The sequence below is a fragment of the Acanthochromis polyacanthus genome, chromosome 21 (genome assembly GCF_021347895.1).
Source record: "Acanthochromis polyacanthus isolate Apoly-LR-REF ecotype Palm Island chromosome 21, KAUST_Apoly_ChrSc, whole genome shotgun sequence".
Classification (NCBI taxonomy): domain Eukaryota; kingdom Metazoa; phylum Chordata; class Actinopteri; family Pomacentridae; genus Acanthochromis; species Acanthochromis polyacanthus.
In genome coordinates, this window is record NC_067133.1 from 31,396,371 (window position 1) to 31,420,104 (window position 23,734).

The 23,734-nt window shown below is 40.8% G+C and overlaps 1 protein-coding gene across 1 annotated transcript in view; it reads right to left on the reverse strand.

Annotated features, from left to right (window-relative positions):
- The window catches only part of gna13b (guanine nucleotide binding protein (G protein), alpha 13b), a 27,136-nt gene continuing 3,402 nt past the window's right edge, over window positions 1-23,734 (reverse strand). The window contains 5 exon segments of the mRNA XM_022210078.2: window positions 1-2,083; window positions 2,085-2,159; window positions 3,100-3,300; window positions 16,290-16,340; window positions 19,888-20,117. Of these exon segments, the coding sequence (XP_022065770.2) occupies window positions 1,793-2,083; window positions 2,085-2,159; window positions 3,100-3,300; window positions 16,290-16,340; window positions 19,888-20,117 (848 nt within the window). The 3' untranslated portion in view covers window positions 1-1,792.

Genomic DNA, 23,734 nt, shown 5'->3' on the forward strand with positions numbered 1-23,734 from the left:
TGAGTGGAGCGTTCCAGCAGCTGTTAGTACTGAGAGGAATACACCATATATTAGACATTAGAGGACAAAGTGAACTGTACATAGATTTATACACTGAGAGCAGCCAGGAGACCTACTGAGGATCTTCAGAACATCAAGCTGCTTCACTTTAGTTTAACTAAGGATGTGTGGAAATAAAGACAGGTACCTTTAAAAATTAAAATGATCTGAATAATACAACACTTCAGTTGGCAATTTTACTCAGAGGAAGAAAAAAACTGCAAAAAAAAAACAGCTTTTTGCACCTTCTTAGCTGAAGTGGAGATAAACCACGTGATTCCATGTGACTTCAGCAGAGATCCGACCATCTTCAACCTGGACATCCATCAGGGCTTCACTAAGTTTTTTTTTTTTAGACATTTAAACTCCAGGATTCTTCCAGCGGTGACTCGCTGTTTACCCCAGAAGATCTGGAAGCAGTGAGACTCCTGGAGATCCACAGAGTTCAGCACTGATGGACTGACCTTCTCCTACAGCTGGAATATTTATATCTAGTGTTTGTAAGCCATGTCCTGATGTTAAATGTGTTCTGTCTGGGTTTGCACACAGGAAACATGGCAGCAGGAATGATGAGGTCTGAGGAAGCTCTGGTGACCTTCAACCATCCAACCACCAGTGGATGGGCCTCAACAGCTGATCTCTGACCTGGACGTCTTTGGTTCAGAGTTGTGTAAAGGGCACTTTGAATACACTTGCATGGTGACATAACTAATTAACCATTTTCACCAGAAATTAACATGCCAATTATGTTCTTAAATCATCAACTGTTGGTCGATGAAACTTAAGAAAACTGGGAACAAACATCTGTGATGAAACCCTCAGAATTCATGCTGACGTCCTCAAATGTCTGATTTTCTCTGAGCAACAGTCAAATGTCCACATATCTCCACTGTACTGATGTAAACCTGGAGGTCTGACCAGGTATTTAGTACCAGGTGCACAGATATAAACCACATTAATTCCAGATGGAAATGCAATCAGGAGATCTTTCTGTCCAGACCCTGATGGTCAGACATGCTCCAGGCTGAAGATGGATGGAGTTCTGCTTTCGAAGCATCTTTCAGAACAACAAACACAAATCTGTTCCTGGACTCAATGGGTTCAAATCATCTAGAAGTGGTTCATAACGTGCCCTGAGAAACAGCAGAGTACAACATGTGGCCCTGCAGTAGCCTGTTAGCATGGCGCTAGTGGTCCATCCAAACCACCTCTTTAAATAAGTAACAGTCGTCTAGAAGCAGATTAGAAAAAGAAATGCAGCATTAGAAAACTCAAGAGGAATCTGCAGTAAGTGTTCCTATGTGTGTCTGAGTTAGCCCTGGTCTACCTGTTCACAGGAAGTAACCCCACCCAAACCAGTGATGTCATCACCAAGCGCCAGTGGAAAGCAGCTGTAGAACAGAAGACAAAACTATGCGGGTTCTGGACAGAAGGAACATCTGCAAACACCTGCTGACGGCTTTAAAACCTAGAAAGACTCCGAGCCGCAGAGGAAAGAAGGCAACCAGACCAACACATAGGAGAAACACCATAGAAGAAGAGTGGGGTTAGAGGTCATTTACAGTGGTTTGAAGGTCAGAAGACCGGAGCTCTCAGCAGAAGTCTGTTTAAAGTCACAGTGAACAGTAAGGCAGAGAGCAAGCGTGGAGGGTAGTAGTGGTGCTGATTACAGTCAATGAGGAGGGGAACGCCGCTCTGCTTAGGAAAAGGCACCGTGGAACCACTTTCCATCGCCCTCCTCCGGTCAGTTCCCTCACTGCAGCATCAGCTGCTTGAGGTTGTCGTGCAAAATGGTGTCTTTGACGTCACGGAACACCAGCCGGATGTTCTCGGTGTTGATGGCCGTGGTGAAGTGGTGGTACAGCGGCTTCTGCTGCTGCTCGCGGCGCTTTTTGCGAAAGCATTCGACCAGAAGCCCTGGACGTTCCACAGGCTGGTGGGTCACCGAGAACTCAGGGGAAATATCTTTGAATCGATACTGCTTGACCTTCTCTCCAGGAGTCCGTCTTGTGAGGAACAGGATGATGGAGACGTTGCTGAACACGCCGGTTGTTGACAATTGGTCTCGAAGATGTTGAGGACTCACTGAGCCGGTTGGTCTGCCGTCCTCCATCAGACACCTGGAGAAGGCAGATATGTGAGGTTAAAGTAACAGAGACGAGTGTTCTGGAATGAGGAAGAAGCTGGTTGAGCTCTACCTGCAGAAAGACCTGAGACAAAACTGGCTTCTAACTATGGCAATATGTTCTCTTAGCTTTTTAATACAGTGAGAACATTTCAAAGTGGTTCCCTGGTCAAAGCTGTCCACTGCAGGAATACCTCAAACCAAACCAGAATGTAGGAAGAAGCTTTTCCCAGATTTCGAAACAGAAATGCACAAAGTGGACTTTGGTTCTACAGCCCTGTTCTACTGCACAAACTTAAGTGATCTGTTGGTTCTGCTTCTCTGAAGAATGTAGTCAGCTCTGTTCTACGTATGTCAGCAAGATATACAGAAACTATCAGCCCTACTGCATGCAGCTTGGTGGAGAAGTGGACCACCAGGAGAACTCATGAAGTCCAGACCACCTGAACATCAGCAGACCTTGATCAGGTGGAAGATCTGCTCTATAAGAATCTTTCAGTATCTCCACTGTTCTCTGCCTGAGCTTTTGTGTCTTCCTTCCTCCTACTTTGTGTCCTGATACCTTTCAGCTGGTACTTCTGGAGCTGCATGTTTTCTGTTCCTTCTTCACCAGACTGGTCAGGACAGTTTCTCCTTCCCTACTGTCAAAGTGCTGCTTCAGTGGCTGTTCAGCTTCTCTATGATACTGGAAGGTTCTGGACGTGCTATGTAGAGTGTCCTGAGAAGATGTGATGATTTGGCAGTCAAGAGGTTTCATGCAGATGTACAAAGTTTCATGAGTTGAAGCACCTGAACATCTTCTACTTAAATTACCAGGAGATCTCCAAGCCTCTGTGCTGAAGACCACATCTTTAGGAGAAACCTACAGCTTGTCTCACTCTACTGCGAGATCTTCTGCTCCAGGTTTCAGTGAAACGGAGTTGTCATAGACTCACCTGGTCATATTCAGAGGAGGAGACGAGGAAGAGGATGGAGGTGACGGAGTCGAAGCATTCGAACCAGCGTCGTCTCTCAGAGCGCTGACCGCCGACGTCCACCATTTTGAAGGGCACATTCTTAATCTCAAAGTTGTACTCGTGGATGCCTTTAGTGGGCTTTCTGGCCAGAAGGATGTCCTGCTGGCTGGGAAGGTAGTCCTGCCAATAGATCATCGATTGATTAGAAAAAGGTTCCACAGATTCAACAGTTTCCATTTCTTCCAAGTTTACACCAAAACTTCTCAGCACAGATTCAGTTTAATAATAATAACAATTCTTATAATAATTAGGGATGCAACGGTACACGTATTCGTACCGAAACGTTCAGTACAGGCCCATTCGGTTTGGTACAGAGGTGTACCTCGTACAAAAATTTTAAGACTATTAAGAATGGCCAATGTACAGAATTGTTTTAATTGCGAAACCTAAAACTTCGTAGTGCCCACAGCTGCCTTGGACCTTCTCTGGCTTACAGTCGCGTAGTATTGGGGAGCTAAAAACAAGCAGGAGTTTCCAGGGAACCACAGGATGTGACGGATCGTTATTCCTCCTGCCGGAGCTTCATGGCTAATGCTAGCAACAACTAGAAGAAGCTAGAGCTGGAAGACGCTCCGGCGTCATTAAAATCACCAGTTTGGGATCACTTCAGTTTCCCAGTGAAGTATGAAAAAGTAGAACGAGTGGACAAGACGAAAGCCGTATGCCGACACTGTGAAGCGGTCCTCAGCTGCATCCAGCAACACCTCAAACTTAGACACACATTAGAAAAAGCTCCATCCAAGTATAGCTATCCCTACTGCTAGGAAAAAACAGAACTGTACAAACGATGCTCCCAGCATCATTTCATCAAACCCTGCCGAGCATTTCAGAACGGGCTAAAGCAATAACCAAGTCCATGGTGTTTTCATAGCAGCAGATCTACGGCCATACTCCGTTGTTCAGAACTGAGGTTTTAAACTGATGAAGGTCAGCTTACAGTAACTTTACATTACTGCTGTGCTCTTTGCTACAGATAAATGACTAGATTGTGTTTTTTTTAGCCTACTAGTATATTCATGCTGGTAAACAAGAGCCTAACTAAATGGTATTATTTTTAAAAAAAAGCAATTACATTAAAATATATTTCCTATTTTAGGTGATAGAGCCCGTTATGAAGCTTCTTCTCATCCACACTTCAGCCAGAAAGTCAGACCAGCTCTGATATCAGCAGGTTTTGTTTTCATTTTTCCCCTTAACTGAGAACCAAACCGTGATTTTTGTGTACCGTTACACTTCTAATAATAATAATAATAATAAATAACAACAACAATTATTATTATTCATTCAGTACAAGGCAGATTGTTCATAGAACCTCATTTATCTTGAAGAACAACTCATCATGGATATTATTGATAAAAGAAGAATAAAAATCAAAAACATGTATTGCCAGTTTTATCTGCATTTGTGGTTTCGCAGACAGAACTCGCATCATCATTTCTACAATAACTTCACTGATCTTTAAATAATCTTCTCCCACAAATGTAGGAACACAGGATCCATAAAATGAGACTAAATGAGTTCCTTTCACTTTATTAGGAAAAGCAGCAGTGCTCCTACCATTAAAAAACAAACCAACAATAAGAACAAATACATGTGTATATTGCTGCTAATTTATAAAATAAAAATGAAATTTGAGAGTCAATGCTGCCTCCTAAGTTCTTGTTGAGTTTTAGATGATTCTTTCTGTAACCAAACCAACGTCCATCATTTAGGTCCAGTTCACACCACCACTGCTCGACCTGTGGAGGTCTCCATTTGTTCCTCAGATCTTTGTACTTTCCCCCTGAGTCTTCCTCGTCCTCCCTCTGGTCTGAAAATGAGCATCAGTGTCTCCTCCATTCAGAACAGAAATCACGTCTGACCATCGAGGTCTGAGACCAGAAACCAGCAGATAAAGCACTAAACACACTGTTCAAAACCACAAAAGAACAGCGAGTCTGACCTTCTGGTGTCTCAGATTTAGTTCTACAGACCAACTGTTGGCCCACACTAGAAACCAAACAGGACTGTGAAGACAAAAGGTTTCCAGGAAAAGAGGAAGACATGATGTTGTTTAAGGGGAGACAGCTCAGATTTTTCAGAAAATCTGTACAAGATTTCATGTTTTCATGGTGAAAAAAAAAATCAACAGCCGAAGAACTAAAAGAAGAAGCACACTGCCTCACCTCCACATTGCTGACCAATCACAGCTTGAAGTTTGGTTTTGGTTGGTCAGACCTCCTTAAGGTGGTATCAGACTGGGCTGAGGTTCTCAAACTATCTGACAGGTTGGGTTCTACTATATATCCAGCTTCCCTGTGTTCTAGGGAGTGACGGCAGACTTCACAAATGATAAATGAAACTCTGATGTAACATCATCAGGAACCGTGAGTCTGAGGGAATGACTCCAGCAGATCCACATTCACAGCATTCCAGAGGAGAGGAGTCATCGGACAGACCAGAGAAACCCGGATACTGTCCCCAGGATGTCCTCTGACTTATTATTCAGACAGAGCAGGAAGAGAGCTTCAGAAATTCTAGAAAAGCATTCAGAGTGCAGTCCTCCAAGGCTGCTCAGTTAATTGGATTATTTCTCATGGATGAAAGCTTTTATAAAAAATGACCTTGTGCTGAGCACAGGCATGTGCTATGCATGTGCATGTTATGTATTTATACCGAATTGTGTGTAAATTACTCTTCTAAAGGTCTGTTGATCAGTTCATCACTTTTGACAAGCCTCTGTTTTGATGGTGTTAAAATAACAGTTCCCTCCATGCTTTTATTTTGAAAGCCATATTTTTAATGTTGCAGGCTTTTATTTTGTCACCATTCCAGCGACACAGGAAGTGTTTATCTAAGAAGTAGGGCTGGGTATCGATTCAAATTTCAAGAATCGATTCGATTCCGATTCTTGAGATTCAGAATCGATTATTTCGAGTCTGTAGCGCGTTTGAGATGAGGCTCCAATCCTCATCGATGTAGTGTGCTGTCACACTCATGTAAGATTCCGTAGCCACGGACGTCCACGTGTCACTTGTAATGGCCAATATCTCAGCTGACTGCAGCTTGCTTTTCACCTCTTCTTTTACTACGTCATACATGTTTGGGATAACTTGTTCAGCCATGCGTTTTCGTGTCACCATAACAGTGTGGTTCGCATACCTTGATGAGCCGCCTGAAGCCCGGGTTTTCAACAACGGAATACGGGACCATGGCACTGCAAATAAAGCCCGCTATCGCCTCGGTTATTTTGTTAGCGCATGGAGAACTAGCTGGTAGTTGTAGAGCTTCCTTAAGTTTGTTTTGTTGCTGTCCGGCGGCCTTGGACATGATGTCTTGGTGGTGTCGCTGCATGTGGTTCCTGAGGTTGGTCCTGTTTCCGCAAAACTTTACCTCCATCTGGCATATCTTGCAAATGGCTTTGCTCTTGTCAAGCTCCTTTCTCGAATCGTCGTTCCTAAACCCGAAATAATTCCAGATATCCGCTTTCAGCGACTCTGGCCTTTTCAAATCCGGAGTTTGGCTAACTGCACAGCTACCGCCCGACGCCATGTTGTAAAGAGAACTCTCAGTATCTTCACGCCGCGCCTGCTCGAGTCACGTCACTAGTGGGGTTAAAGTTCACCCAGGAAAAAAATAAATGTAAAAATATATGTGAATAAAAATCGATCTTTTGACGTGCGAATCGATTTTTTTTTTTTATTTAAATGAGAATCGATTTAAAATCGGCGAATCCATTTTTTCAACCCAGCACTACTAAGAAGCATTTTTTTTGACATGACAAAAAGTTTGAAAATTCCCGTAAAGATGAAAGAAAACGGTTCCAGCTGTTGCTGTCTAGTAAAGGACGTGTCTAGACTTAGTAGCAGCTGGAATGGAGACAAAATCTGATGGTGTTTCCTGAAGAAAGGAGTGAAGGACAGAAAGGTGGATCTGTGTTCAAAATAAGGCTGTTGGATGAACATAAGTAAAGGCTTTGTGAAACATCAGGAGCTTCACCGTTGTCTGGCTGGGGTTTGCTTTATACATGACCTAACCCTAGTAGAACCCTAACCCTTGGTAAATTTCTCCTTTGTGAGATCAATAAAGTTTATCTTATCTTAAATATGTAGCGGGACTCAGAAACACTCCACAGTTTAATCATTTGTTCCTTGTATGATTTCCAACTGATAAATCAGTCATTTTGTAGTAGGATCAGAATCATTTGATCGTCAGCAGGTAACTGACACCGTGTTCACTTGTTGTCATGGTTACAGCGATGCCGTGCCAGCAGCTTTATCTCCCAATTGGAAATCTTTAACAAAGCCGTGGATCCACACTATAAGCCGTATCACTGTCAAAATTTAACCACTTGGTCCTTGTGTCATTTCTGACCTTCCCTGAAGATTTCATCCAAATCCGTTTATTTGTTTTTGAGTAATGTTTCACACACACACACAGACAGAGAGACTTACAAACAAATGTACGCCGATTGTCACATTACTCTGCCATTTCTTGACGGAGTAATAATTAAGAAACCAAGCAGGACCAAACCACAGCAGTAGGGTTTGTCTTTACTATGAATACGTTTTATTCATTCTTGTTCTCTATCTCAAGATAGATGAAGATAGATGAAGATGAAGGTAGATGTAGATAGATGTAGATAGATGTAGATAGATGAAGATGAAGGTAGATGTAGATAGATATAGATGTAGATAGATGTAGACAGATGTAGATAGATGTAGATGAAGATTGATGTAGATAGATGTAAATGTAGATAGATGTAGATAGATGTAGATGTAAATGTAGACAGATGTAGATGAAGACAGATGTAGATGTAAATGTAGACAGATGTAGATGAAGATAGATGTAGATGTAGACAGATGTAGATGTAGATAGATGTAGTTGTAAATGTAGACAGATGTAGATGAAGATAGATGTAAATGTAAATGTAGACAGATGTAGATGAAGATAGATGTAAATGTAAATGTAGACAGATGTAGATGTAGATAGATGTAAATGTAGACAGATGTAGATGAAGATAGATGTAAATGTAGACAGATGTAGACAGATGTAGATGAAGATAGATGTAAATGTAAATGTAGACAGATGTAGATGAAGATAGATGTAAATGTAGACAGATGTAGACAGATGTAGATGAAGATAGATGTAAATGTAGACAGATGTAGACAGATGTAGATGAAGATAGATGTAAATGTAGACAGATGTAGACAGATGTAGATGAAGATAGATGTAAATGTAGACAGATGTAGATGAAGATCGATGTAGATGTAGACAGATGTAGATGAAGATAGATGTAAATGTAGACAGATGTAGATGTAGATAGATGTAGATGTAAATGTAGACAGATGTAGATGAAGATCGATGCAGATGTAAATGTAGACAGATGTAGATGTAGATGGATGTAGATGTAAATGTAGACAGATATAGATGTAGATAGATGGAGATGTAAATGTAGACAGATGTAGATGAAGATAGATGTAAATGTAAATGTAGACAGATGTAGATGAAGATAGATGTAAATGTAAATGTAGACAGATGTAGATGAAGATATACGTAAATGTAAATGTAGACAGATGTAGATGAAGATAGATGTAGATGTAAATGTAGATAGATGTAAATGTAGATAGATGTAGATGTAGATATATGTAGATATACATGTAGATTGATGTAGATAGATGTAAATGTAGATAGATGTAGATGTAAATGTAGACAGATGTAGATAGATAGATGTAGATGAAGATAGATGTAGATGTAAATGTAGACAGATGTAGATGAAGGTAAATGTAAATGTAGACAGATGTAGATGAAGATAGATGTAAATGTAAATGTAGACAGATGTAGATGAAGATAGATGCAGATGTAGATGACGATATATGTAGATATACATGTAGATAGATGAAGATGAAGATAGATGTAAGTGAAGACAGATGTAGAACCCTAACCGTATACACAGAACTAATTAGCTGAACTATTGTTTGAACGTCGGCCTTTTTTTGCAGCGTACAACAATACTGAAATTGCGCTGGTCCATATATGCGCTGGCCGTTCAGACTCGGAAGTACAGACTCCCGAGAACGGGAGAACGCATCATTAATGTGCAGTTGGAACACCAGCGTACTTGATCACGTCATGTACTTGGCTCATCTACTCCAATTATTTTTACCAGCGGTATCAAACATATGGCCCACGGGCCAAAACCAGCCCACCCGATAGTCCATTTCAACCCGCGAGACGACTTTACAAAAGATAAAAATTGCAACAACAACTGTAAATTTGTAAAACTGTAAATTTAAAATAATTTCTAGACCTTTCTTTTTTGTCCTCTGAAAGTGGGCCCGACAGAAAAAAAATGAGAAGCACTGATGTAGATGTAGATAGATGTATCTGAAGATAGATGTAGATGTACACATGTGGACTAAATTATTGGTACCCCTCGGTTAATGAAAGAAAAACCCACAATAGTCACAGAAATAATTTGCATCTGACAAAAGTAATAAATAAAAATTCTATGAAAGTTAACCAATGAAAAACAGACATTGCTTTTGAACCATGGTTTAACAGAAATATTTTAAAAAATAAACTCATGAAACAGGCCTGGACAAAAATGATGGTACCCCTAGAAAAGACTGAAAATAATGTGACCATAGGGACATGTTCAATCAAGGTGTGTCCTCTAATTAGCATCACAGGTGTCTACAAACTGGTAATCAGTCAGCCTATTTATAGGGCTACCAGTAGTCACTGTGCCGTTTGGTGACATGGTGTGTAAAACACTAAACATGGACCAGAGGAAGTGAAGCGGATCTAAATCCTATTGAACATCTGTGGTTGTAAACATCTGGTTCAGTTTATGGAAAAAAACCTACAAGAGTGCCTTTAGCTGGTCCACTACTCATCATATTGACATCTACAAACAAACCCAGGAGTCAGACTGAGGGACTCATTCAGTGCACAGTGGACTGAATAGTGGCAGAAAATGCTGATATTATTACTATAATACAGCATTTACTAATGAGCATCACCAGCATGTCTGCTTGTTGACTGGAGGTCTAACTGGACTGTTTGGTCCAACACTGGTGTGAAATGTTCTGGGTTCAGTGTTTCCTGTCAGCTACACATCCTGTCAGAAATCTGTGGGGAAAAGTACCAGAGGGAGTTCTACCTGGAACGTTTTGATCCTGCTCTTTATGAATGTTTTGTTGTTTTGTTTTGTTTTCTCCGTTGTACCTAAAAATAACCAAATCGTGATTCTAAGGACGAAGATCTCACTGAACTGAACTTTATGACACTCGAGTAGGGCTGGACCTGAATATCCAAATATTCGGACATTACGGTGGTATCTGAATATTAGAGTGAGGGTTAGCTCTCCATAGTAACTGATGGTGTGGAGCTAGAGCTCCATGGTAAGTGATGCTGTGGAGCTACAGCTCCATGGTAAGTGATGCTGTGGAGCTACAGCTCCATGGTAACTGATGCTGTGGAGCTACAGCTCCATGGTAACTGATGCTGTGGAGCTACAGCTCCATGGTAACTGATGGTGTGGAGCTAGAGCTCCATGGTAACTGATGGTGTGGAGCTAGAGCTCCATGGTAACTGATGCTGTGGAGCTAGAGCTCCATGGTAACTGATGCTGTGGAGCTAGAGCTTCATGGTAACTGATGGTGTGGAGCTAGAGCTTCATGGTAACTGATGGTGTGGAGCTAGATCGCCATGGTAACTGATGGTGTGGAGCTAGATCGCCATGGTAACTGATGCAGTGGAGCTAGAGCTTCATGGTAACTGATGCTCTGGAGCTAGATCGCCATGGTAACTGATGGTGTGGAGCTACAGCTCCATGGTAACTGATGCTGTGGAGCTACAGCTCCATGGTAACTGATGCTGTGGAGCTACAGCTCCATGGTAACTGATGCTGTGGAGCTAGAGCTCCATGGTAACTGATGGTGTGGAGCTAGAGCTCCATGGTAACTGATGCTGTGGAGCTAGAGCTCCATAGTAACTGATGGTGTGGAGCTAGATCGCCATGGTAACTGATGGTGTGGAGCTAGATCGCCATGGTAACTGATGCAGTGGAGCTAGAGCTTCATGGTAACTGATGCTCTGGAGCTAGATCGCCATGGTAACTGATGGTGTGGAGCTAGAGCTTCATGGTAACTGATGCTGTGGAGCTAGAGCTCCATAGTAACTGATGCTGTGGAGCTAGAGCTCCATAGTAACTGATGGTGTGGAGCTAGATCGCCATGGTAACTGATGCTGAGGAGGTAGATTTCCATAGTAACTGATGCTGAGGAGGTAGATCTCCATAGTAACTGATGCTATGGAGCTAGATCTCCATGGTAACTGATGCTGTGGAGCTAGATCTCCATAGTAACTGATGCTATGGAGCTAGAGCTCCATAGTAACTGATGCTATGGAGCTAGAGCTCCATAGTAACTGATGCTATGGAGCTAGAGCTCCATAGTAACTGATGCTATGGAGCTAGAGCTCCATAGTAACTGATGCTATGGAGCTAGATCTCCATAGTAATTGATGCTATGGAGCTAGAGCTCCATAGTAACTGATGCTGTGGAGCTAGATTTCCATGGTAACTGATGCTGTGGTGCTACATCTCCATAGTAACTGATGGTGTGGAGCTAGATCGCCATGGTAACTGATGCTGTGGTGCTACATCTCCATAGTAACTGATGGTGTGGAGCTAGATCGCCATGGTAACTGATGCTGTGGAGCTAGAGCTCCATGGTAACTGATGCTGTGGAGCTAGATCTCCATCGTAACTGTGGACCAAACTGGTCCAGGTTCTGTTCAGAGGTCAGATTTAACCAGATGTTTCCTGATGGTTCAGATGTTTTATCTCCACCCTGCTGATCTGAACGTCACTAGAACCTCTGAATGAAGCGCTACAGCATCACAATGGATGCATCCCGTTAGCATGGAAACCTGCATGTATTCAGCTGCTGATGCAGACATCCCATAAATCTCTTTTAATGTTTGATCCGTTTATACTTCTGGAGCCGCAGCTGATAGATCATTGATCAAATCATTGATCATCTATTGGTATTTATTACCAGAATATTCAATCAAAAACATTAATTATCTTTGATTTGGTCAAAACTGAAACTGATATCCTGAAATATGGAACAAAGTCGGACCCAGAATATGATATGTTTGAAGCAGGTAGAGTGAGTTAAAGAACGTCAACTATTAGTACTGTTATTATTAATCAGTTTATGTAGTATCTTATTATGATTATTAATCACTTTATTTAATATATTACTATTATTAATATAATAATAATAATCAGTTTATGTAATAAACTCGTTCTGACATCAGTTTTCTGACTGAAGAGGGTTTTTGAGGTGGATCTCAGACTTCATAGTTCAGGATGAAGCCGTCACCACATTGAGGTAAAAAACTACAAACAGGTTCATATCTGAGCCAGACTCCTCCACTGGTAAACCTGGTCTAGATCTACCTCCATCACCAGAGAAGATCATCCACATGAAGGTCGCACCATCCAGAGCTTCAGTTTGAGCTCCAGGAGAAAAATGTTCAACTGCTTTTAGAGAGAACCGTGGAACTGCTCATGACACGATGTGGTCTCTGAGTCATCACTGAGTCACGCTTTGAAAACCAACAGCATAGAACTGGACAGAATAGAACAGAGTAGAACAGAACAGAGTAGAACAGCGTAGAACAGAACAGAACAGAGTAGAACAGAACAGAATAGAACAGAACAGAGCAGAACAGAACAGAGTAGAACAGAACAGAGTAGAACAGAATAGAACAGAACAGAACAGAGTAGAACAGAACAGAATAGAACAGAACAGAGTAGAACAGAATAGAACAGAACAGAACAGAGTAGAACAGAATAGAACAGAATAGAACAGAACAGAACAGAATAGAACAGAACAGAGTAGAACAGAATAGAACAGAACAGAACAGAACAGAACAGAACAGAGTAGAACAGAATAGAACAGAACAGAACAGAGTAGAACAGAATAGAACAGAACAGAACAGAATAGAACAGAATAGAACAGAACAGAGTAGAACAGAATAGAACAGAACAGAACAGAGTAGAACAGAACAGAGTAGAACAGAACAGAATAGAACAGAATAGAACAGAACAGAGTAGAACAGAACAGAGTAGAACAGAACAGAACAGAATAGAACAGAACAGAGTAGAACAGAATAGAACAGAACAGAACAGAGTAGAACAGAACAGAGTAGAACAGAACAGAATAGAACAGAACAGAATAGAACAGAATAGAACAGAACAGAGTAGAACAGAACAGAGTAGAACAGAATAGAACAGAATAGAACAGAATAGAACAGAGTAGAACAGAACAGAATAGAATAGAACAGAACAGAATAGAACAGAACAGAACAGAATAGAACAGAACAGAGCAGAACAGAACAGAATAGAACAGAACAGAGTAGAACAGAACAGAATAGAACAGAACAGAGTAGAACAGAACAGAGTAGAACATAATAGAACAGAACAGAAGAGAACAGAACAAACAGAACAGAGTAGAACAGAACAGAATAGAACAGAACAGAACAGAGTAGAACAGAACAGAATAGAACAGAGTAGAACAGAACAGAACAGAATAGAACAGAATAGAACAGAATAGAACAGAACAGAACAGAGTAGAACAGAATAGAGTAGAACATAGTAGAACAGAGTAGAACAGAAACAGAGTAGAACAGAATAGAACAGAGTAGAACAGAACAGAGTAGAACAGAACAGAACAGAGTAGAACAGAGTAGAACAGAACAGAACAGAACAGAGTAGAACAGAGTAGAACAGAACAGAGTAGAACAGACAGAACAGAGTAGAACAGAATAGAACAGAGTAGAACAGAACAGAGTAGAACAGAACAGAACAGAGTAGAACAGAACAGAACAGAGTAGAACAGAGTAGAACAGAACAGAACAGAGTAGAACAGAGTAGAACAGAACAGAACAGAGTAGAACAGAACAGAACAGAATAGAACGAGTAGAACAGAACAGAGTAGAACAGAATAGAACAGAACAGAGTAGAACAGAATAGAACAGAGTAGAACAGAACAGAACAGAACAGACAGAACAGAGTAGAACAGAATAGAACAGAGTAGAACAGAACAGAGTAGAACAGAATAGAACAGAACAGAGTAGAACAGAATAGAACAGAGTAGAACAGAACAGAGTAGAACAGAACAGAACAGAGTAGAACAGAATAGAACAGAAACAGAATAGAACAGAACAGAGTAGAACAGAACAGAATAGAACAGAACAGAGTAGAATAGAACAGAACAGAATAGAACAGAACAGAGTAGAACAGAACAGAATAGAACAGAACAGAGTAGAACAGAATAGAACAGAGCAGAACAGAACAGAGTAGAACAGAATAGAACAGAGTAGAACAGAACAGAGTAGAACAGAATAGAACAGAACAGAACAGAATAGAACAGAACAGAGTAGAACAGAACAGAGTAGAACAGAATAGAATAGAACAGAATAGAACAGAACAGAATAGAACAGAACAGAACAGAACAGAGTAGAACAGAATAGAACAGAACAGAACAGAATAGAACAGAATAGAGTAGAACAGAACAGAGTAGAACAGAATAGAACAGAGTAGAATAGAACAGAATAGAATAGAACAGAATAGAACAGAACAGAACAGAACAGAACAGAGTAGAACAGAGTAGAACAGAACAGAACAGAACAGAGTAGAACAGAACAGAACAGAATAGAACAGAATAGAACAGAACAGAACAGAGTAGAACAGAATAGAGTAGAACATAGTAGAACATAGTAGAACAGAACAGAGTAGAACAGAATAGAACAGAGTAGAACAGAACAGAGTAGAACAGAACAGAGTAGAACAGAACAGAGTAGAACAGAACAGCGTAGAACAGAGTAGAACAGAACAGAGTAGAACAGAACAGCGTAGAACAGAACAGAGTAGAACAGAACAGAGTAACAGAGTAGAACAGAACAGAACAGAATAGAACAGAACAGAGTAGAACAGAACAGAACAGAATAGAACAGAACAGAGTAGAACAGAACAGAACAGAGTAGAACAGAACAGAGTAGAACAGAACAGAACAGAGTAGAACAGAATAGAACAGAACAGAGTAGAACAGAATAGAAGAACAGACAGAATAGAACAGAACAGAGTAGAACAGAACAGAACAGAACAGAGTAGAACAGAACAGAACAGAACAGAACAGAATAGAAAAACTTGACTGTCTGCTCCAAACAGTGACAAAAACTCTCCTTTAACAGACTCCAACAATAAAATGCAACACACATAAAACACAGCATGTACAGTATAATATAAATATATAGATAATATCAAATAGAAACACACACACACATATATATATAATGTAAAATATAAATATCAGAGCGTACAGCCGTCTGAAGGAAACATTAAAGAAAAATACAAGGTGAAAGTATGAAAGTTTTGTACGAAGCTAAGAAGCTAAGACGTTAACCTGAGACAAGTATTTTAACAAATACTGTGTTTTGAACTCACTGTGTTTATTCTACTTTAATTTTACACAAATATAACAAATATAAATCTAATACTTTGTGTCTGAAGTATATTATTCTATTTTCACCAAAGATAGAATAAATAATTTCCATTTATTTACGTTTTTCTACAGAACAACTTTTCACTGAGTTGAGTTTCAGTGTAAACATAGTAAAGATATGGCAAAGGCAGGTATAACATTTATATCAAATCTGCTGTTTCCCACAACATTTAGTCTAAACAAATTCAATAGTTTCAATAGTAGAAATATTACATTTAATCAATTAAAGTGTCTTTAAGTGCAGCTTTATGAAGAAAAACTGTAGCGGTTTTAATTCAACACAACTTTAAATATTTAAGAATTATGTTTATATATCAGAAATAACTGTTTGTGTACATTTCTTTTTTCTTTTCCTTGGAGATGAGCAGTGTTTGTGGAACATCCAGATGTACCTGCAGGTAGATTCATGGAGAACCAGCCCAGTGTGGAGACGTGACTAAATACAGGAAGACGACGATTTCACTTCCGTTTTCTACTGACTAGCTGAGCGCTATCACACCGATCATCTCTGGAGGGATGTGAGTCTGTCGGTGAGTGGGCGGGACTTACCGACTGGCCGAGCTTTTCCAAATTGTCCAGGAAATACTTCACCGACTCCCCCTGAGAGAAAAACAGAAATGAGTTCAGTCTCACATCACAGGACTTTAAACTGCTGTACATCTACCCCGGTTACACTAAGCTTTCCCTGTAACACCATCCACCAATCACCATCTACCTCGGGCTGCAACTAACGATTATTTTAATAATCGATTAATCGGTCGATTATTTTTTCCATGAATTGATGAATCGGATAAAAAAAAAAAATCATTCTTAATTTCCGCCTCTTTATTTAGAAATAGGAGATTTGGACTGACAGACCAAATAAGATGATTGTAGTGAAGCCTTTGTCTTCAACCATCATCAGAGGCCTCATGTCAGTGACGTCATGCTGAGGATGCTCTCAGTCAAACAGCTGCTTTCTGTGGTGGACATGATGTCTTTCTATCATGAAACCTGTTAATGTGATTCATCCTGCCTCACTCCAACACAGACCAGTGTCTTCACTCTGACTGTCAGAAAATTAAAACTTGAGGCTTAATCTTCAAATTATTACCACCATAGTGTGCAAGTTACGTTTATTTATAATGAATGTTTAAACCATGGTGAAGCTGATTAAAGTGAAATAAAATGCATCTCTCACAGTCACAAGCTCTATCACTGTCATTAATCAGCTAACAAGCTAACGGCAGCATCAGAAGAGCTACCAGAGAGACTGACATTATGTTTCCTCACTTTAAAAAGGAACAAAGGAAGGATAATGTGGTGACTTAAAGTGTGTGTCCACTGGATGAAACACTACATCTGGCATGCTGGTCCGGTTGCGGTGCGTTTCCAGCTGCGATCCGGTGTGTTTACCTGGAGCTCATTTGCATAAAGTAGACTCGACTTCTACTTTATGCAAATTCCATACAGCGTGTGGAGATCCCACACATCATGAAACTGTCCTCAAACATCTAAACCAGCGTTCGGTGAACTAAAACAAGGACAAGTTCAGCTGCTGCAGATTATTTCTCTCCTCAAATGCTTTCAGAAATACTTTTCCCTGAAGTGTTTTCGAAATAAAAGAGAAAGTTTGCGGCCAAGCTGCTCTGTTTATCAGACTCATCTGCTGGACCGTCAAGCTGAAAGCACCGTCTCATGACTATGTCATGGCCCGCTCGTGACTGTCCGCTGTTCCTGCAATTTTGCGTTGTCATGCGAGGAAATCACATGTAGTGGACATGCAGCATGTTTTTTGTTTTGTGGAGCGTGAAATGCTCCCACACTTTGGAGGAATTTGGTCAAACTGCTTTCTCCGTGTCAGTCATGTTTCATTTGTTGAATTTACTCTTCCTTTGAAAACACCTCCAACAGTCTGCCTCCACCTCGCTCTGTTCAACTCGCTCTGCAGGTGAAGTAGACAGCACCGTGGCATGGCGAGTGACGCGTGAATCGCACGACACAACAAATCGATAACGAAATTCATTGCCAACGCTTTTAATAATTGATTATTATCGATTCGTGGTTGCAGCCCTACATCCACCATCCACAAATCAATCAATCACCATCCACTAATCGCACTGTAAATTATTCAGATGCTATGCTTGCACTAGGAATTTGAAATGAAGAGCCACTGTGGCTCACTCATCAGAATAACAATGAGCCACAAAAAGCCACAAATTTCTGTGTCAGTGATAGCGGAAAAAATGGAGTCTTGCAGGCTGGTTTGCTTCATGCTGCAATTAAAGTATTTAAAAACATAAATAAGACCCCCCCCCCCCCAACAATGTGAAATGTTTAAGTTTAAGTCCTGAACATAAATATCATCACAAAGTGTGAGTCTATATCATTTTGCTAAACTTTCAGATCCAAATTTAATGTTCTTTTGGTAAAAACAGGCAGTCAGGGGTGAAGACACATTCCCATGTATTTATGCATTTGGCCATTTAAAAACCTGTACCTGAAACATGTTCATGATCAAAACCTTTTGACCCATAAAAATTATTAATTTCTTTTCTTCATATGCTTGGTTTTTGAGTCTATGAACATAGAGTTGATGTCCCTTACCAAAAAGCTCCAGTTTGGTCTCATCTGTCCAAAGGACATTCTCCCAGAAGCTTTGTGGCTTGTCAACATGCATTTTTGCAAATTCCAATCTCGCTTTTTTATGAGTTTTTTTCAGCAGTGGTGTCCTCCTTGGTCGTCTCCCATGAAGTCCACTTTGGCTCAAACAACGACGAATGGTGCGATCTGACACTGATGTACCTTGGCCTTGGACTTCACCTTTAATTTCTTTGGAGGTTGCTCTGGGCTCTTTGGATACAATTCCAACGATCCGTCTCTTCAATTTGTCATCAATTTTCCTCTTGCGGCCACGTCCAGGGAGGTTGGCTACTGTCCCGTGGGTCTTGAACTTCTGAATAATATGAGCCACTGTTGTCACAGGAACTTCAAGCTGTTTAGAGATGGTCTTATAGCCTTTACCTTTAAGATGTTTGTCTATCATTTTTTTTCGGATGTCCTGGGACAATTCTCTCCTTCGCTTTCTGTTGTCCATGTTCAGTGTGGTACACACCTTTTCACCAAACAGCAGGGTGACTACTTGTCTCCCTTTAAATAGGCAGACTGACTGATTATGAGTTTGGAAACACCTGTGATGTCAATTAAATGACACACCTGAGTTAATCATGTCACTCTGGTCAAATAGTTTTCAATCTTTTATAGAGGTACCATCATTTTTGTCCAGGCCTGTTTCATTAGTTTGTTTTTTTAAATAATTATGTTAATCAACAATTCAAAAGTGATGGCTGTTTTTGATTATTTAATTTTCAATACATTTTTATTTATTGTTACTTTTGTGAGTTTCAAGTGATTTCAGTGAGAATTGTGGGTTTTTCCTTCTTTAACTGAGGGGTACCAACAATGTTGTCCACGTGTGTATATTTATATAACAGGTAGAAACAGTAGGAACCAGGGCGTCCTTCATTACTGACTTCTGAACATCTGATTAATTAGGCCTGATTTTAACCTGATAAACTCTGAACTATGGGAGCCCAGCAGGCAGGCGTTGGTGGTGTATGTTGAGGAGAAAATCAATTTTCATTGAAACAAATTGACATTAAGTACAAAGCCGAATTAATCGATAAAATCAATTTATCGCCCAGTCCTGACCATCCCACCACTGCCCTCAACCCTCAAAACTTCTACACAAACTCAGATGCAGCACCAGAAGATACGGAGCTCAGTGTGGACACCAAGGAACACCAACGGGTCCTGGTCCATAAACAACATGCAGCCTGATGCATCAACCTCAGACCTCCAGGAGAGGACAGCAGTGATCTAAGGAGAACGTTTCAGGACCTCGGTAATAAACAGACATGTGTTGGTGGATAAACTGTGTGGTGATTGGAAGAAAAAAGGAAACTGAGCAGATGTAATGTCAGAATAGCCCATAAAGGAATGATTAGTGGATGTGGTCAGCTGATTGTTCTAATGGGGATCCTAACAGCAGCTAAACGCTGGATTCTGCTGTACAGCTCACACTGACACATTAAGAATCCTCAGAGTCACAACAGGCTGTGAGATCAGTCCTGTACAGCCAAGTGTTTGGATCTGTGGTTTTACTCACCAGCTGGAACTCCCTGCGGCGATCATAGGCGCTCTGGATGCCCTGGTCGGCCCACAGCGCCCGGATGGACGGCAGGTAGTGCTGAAAGACTTTGGGCTCCACCATACCGTGACCATGAGCCATCGCTGAACGGGTGTCGAACGCCATCATGGTGTCTCCGTGTCGCTGGTTGGATGGGTTCCCCCAGGAGATATGCAGCTTCTCACGAGCATCCACCAACACTCGGATACCTGGAGGGGAACAAACCGGTCAGAATTCTGGTCTAGTTCAGATTATCTGTCTGTGGATTACAATTACTGGTTGCAACCATTACTTAGTCCCTCCTGGAATCCGCGATTGCGGAATTTAACACAGATTTCAAAGCTCTCCACGGAAATCAAAGCTGTCCGCGGAATATAGGGTGAGGTGCAGAACGGTACATTTTACATGTAGTTTTCACCCGTTTTGCACTTTAAGTAATGCAAATAAACCTTCCCAAAAGGGACAAAGAGAATCTTGACGTTCACTTTCTTTTATGTTTACCGGAAACATACAGTATAATAACGATCCACTTGCAGATAATTAACATGCAGCAACACTCGGGCATGAGCTATTTTTAGCACAGCCTCCGCTAACGGAGAAGCACACTCACATGTAACCAATTAACGGTGAAAACTCCGTCCAAACAACAGCAAGTAACTTAAAATTTGCAACACTTATTAACTAAATGATTGCAGAACATTTAAGTGAAGTGACTTACTGATAAAGTCAGTTACCGTTACGCACGGATATAACTGGCTGGGTCGGTCCTGGATAGATGCACACACTCTGACATGGATAGAAAAAATGAACACAATGTTCAGCGCTCAATTAGGACAAGAAACACGGAACAAATCAAAGGTTCCCCCCAGTCTTCTTAACGGGTATTGCAAATAATTTTCTTAAGAGAATTATTCCTTCATTATTGCTTTATTTTAGATTTTTTTAATGCCCGCGGAAAATTAACTTTCAAGCCGCGGAATCAAGAATTGCTCTCTGTGGAATCAACACTTTTTCTCTGCAGATTCCTGGTGGGTCTAGTTACTGATTAACCTGCAGAGCGTTTTTAAAGAAATGACTTGGTCTTCAAAATGACAGAAATGGATGAATTCAGATTCAAACATCCAACGAACGGCTGAAAACCCAAAGATATTTAGAAAAACACATCATCTTTATGTATGAAAAGACACACACAATTTTATGCATTCATAAACAAAAACATGATCAATTATTGAAACGTGCAGTCTAGTCCATTAACTGATTAACTGTGATTCCATTACAGTCCATGATCTACAGGAAGATCAGGAACCAGAGACCTGTTCAGACAAACACTTCCTCCTCTGGATGTGATGGGATCTGAATCAGCTCGTTTCCTTACAGGACAGTGGAGGGAATGGAGATAAACCAGAACCTTTTGGATGAAAACAATAAGAACCAAACTGATGGGAAAACAGAAAAAAGACATCTAACCAAAAATCTGCATTCCTGTTTGTATGTTTATGATGCAGCAGATTCTGTCATATTTCCAGAAGACATCTGATAAATCTATGAAAGAACCAAAACATGAATGGTTCCATCATTGTGAGTTCTAGGATTCATTGGAAACCAACACTTAATGATTTACACGGTTGGTGTCAGTGGATGTAAACTTTATTCACTGCTGTCAGCCTGTAGCGCGACTCTAAAAGAAACCCCAACAAACCTCCAACAAAGTCAAAAGGTTCCGTTTGTCTGGTGAAGTTCTACATGAGCACCATGATGGGTTCCAGGGGATGACTGGAACAGAACTCCTTCTGTAAGGGTTATTTTAGTTTTCAGGTGTTCTCACTTTGGGTCTGGCTTCAAATTCTATGAAAGCAGATAAATTCACACCATCTTTACCTTATATGAGTTTGCTAATCTTTGAAAATCATTATATGGTGGTGCAGAGCAGCAGCTTGGAGACGACCGCTGGTGAACATCGAGTCCTAAGTTCTAGTCAATGTTTCTGACAAATGTGCCACAAAGGGAATTCATCAGCATGAAACTCCTCTGTGTTCTCTGCAGGTATATTCTCTGTAGGTTACTGTTCTGTTCTTCACCTCTGAAACCATAAAGTCTTGTTGGGATATTTCTGGTTTCAATGAGATCGTCAGTTTCTCAGTTGTTCCAAAGAGACAGAACATTTCTTGGTTCTACAGGACGAGGTCCAAACAGTTGATTTCGGTCTGATTTTTAAATAAGAAAAGTAATGTTATCATTTATAAGTCAGAATGGTAAGCACACATTTGGATTCCTTCCTGGACAGAACCACACATTCAAGGACCGTCGGAAATGTGAAAACATGAGAACGGTTTCTGTTTTTACAGTTTCTGGTTCTGATAGATGAAATTATTTTGGCAATGTATAGGTGGCTTGCAAATGACGTCACATCCGCCTCATTACCTATGCATATCATGAAGTGGTGGTCAGCGGAGCTGCTTGTTGACTGCAGCGAGCGTGGCTAACGTTCACTCATCGGTCAAAAATGCCTTTTGCGTGTGTTGTTTTAGGTCGTTCTAATCGATCAAATCACGAAATTGATAAAGGATACTTCAGGGTTCCTCGTGAAGAGATTAAAAAAGGGTCTCGCACTAAGGATTTAGTTTTAAAGACGCAGAGAAAAATGGCTCGCTAACATTTCCTTAAGTTTGAAGGGAGTGGAGTCAAAGAATGCCAGAGTCTGTGGTGATCACTTCATTAAAGGTTAGTGAATTATTATGATATGCATGCTTAGAGCCTTTCTGGGTTGGTTTTAAGACCCATTCTTTAAAGATTGGTAACACTAACTACCCACTTAACAAGCTAACGTTCGCTGTTTTTAGCTTGTTTACTGTCACATTGAAGGATTATTTACCCTGCCATGCAGTCGCAGTGTGCGGTTATTATTTCTCCATCTTCTTTTATCAACAACCAGGTATGAGTTGGTGTTTTTTCTAAACATTGTGAATGCTTCACCTGAAAAGAACAGCAGAAACACGTTTTAGCATCCACCGAGCTAACACACCTAGCAAGTACAAGTTTACATAAATCGTTACTTACACGGCTTTTTATGATGCAGGATTTGTCTTTCAGGATCTTAACTCAGACTTCTTTAACCCATCCACAGACAAAGAAATTGTATGAATCTGTGCTTTTCCAAGCCTTCATTTGTTTAGCAGTGCAAAAGCTTGTTTGTAGCACCAGATAGTTTGAGATGTCAGGGAACTGAACTGGTGGATATTTTTCCAACTCGTAGGTCAAATCCTTCGTGGATAACGCATACGGATCTATGTCATCACAAAATTTGAGTTTTTCGATGTATCGAGTTTGAGAATTAGAATCTAAAGTACGAAAATACTCCGAAAAAGAGTCGCGTTTTCCTTGCTCTGCGGCAGTCATTTTGGTTGGCCTGACCACCACTTCATTAACCGGAAGTGAATGCCACCGCTAAAGTCACGTGTTTGCAAGCCACCTACAAGACACAGCGAGCCTCTCAGACCTGCCAGTAGGTTAATCCGGTCCAGAAATGATATCCAGCGTAGAAGATCAGGATCTAATGATGTGTTCTCTTCTTCAGGTGAGTCAGGTTAGAAGTTCAGACATGTGTTTCATAAACTACATTCATTTTAGTGCATTACGTATTGAGGTCACCAGATGTGCTGCTTATCCTATGGCTAATCCTAGCCCTATGGCTAACCCTAGCCCTATGGCTAATTCTACAGCTAACCCTGGCCCTATGGCTAATTCTACAGCTAACCCTGGCCCTATGGCTAACCCTAGCCCTATGGCTAACTCTACAGCTAACCCTGGCCCTATGGCTAACCCTAGC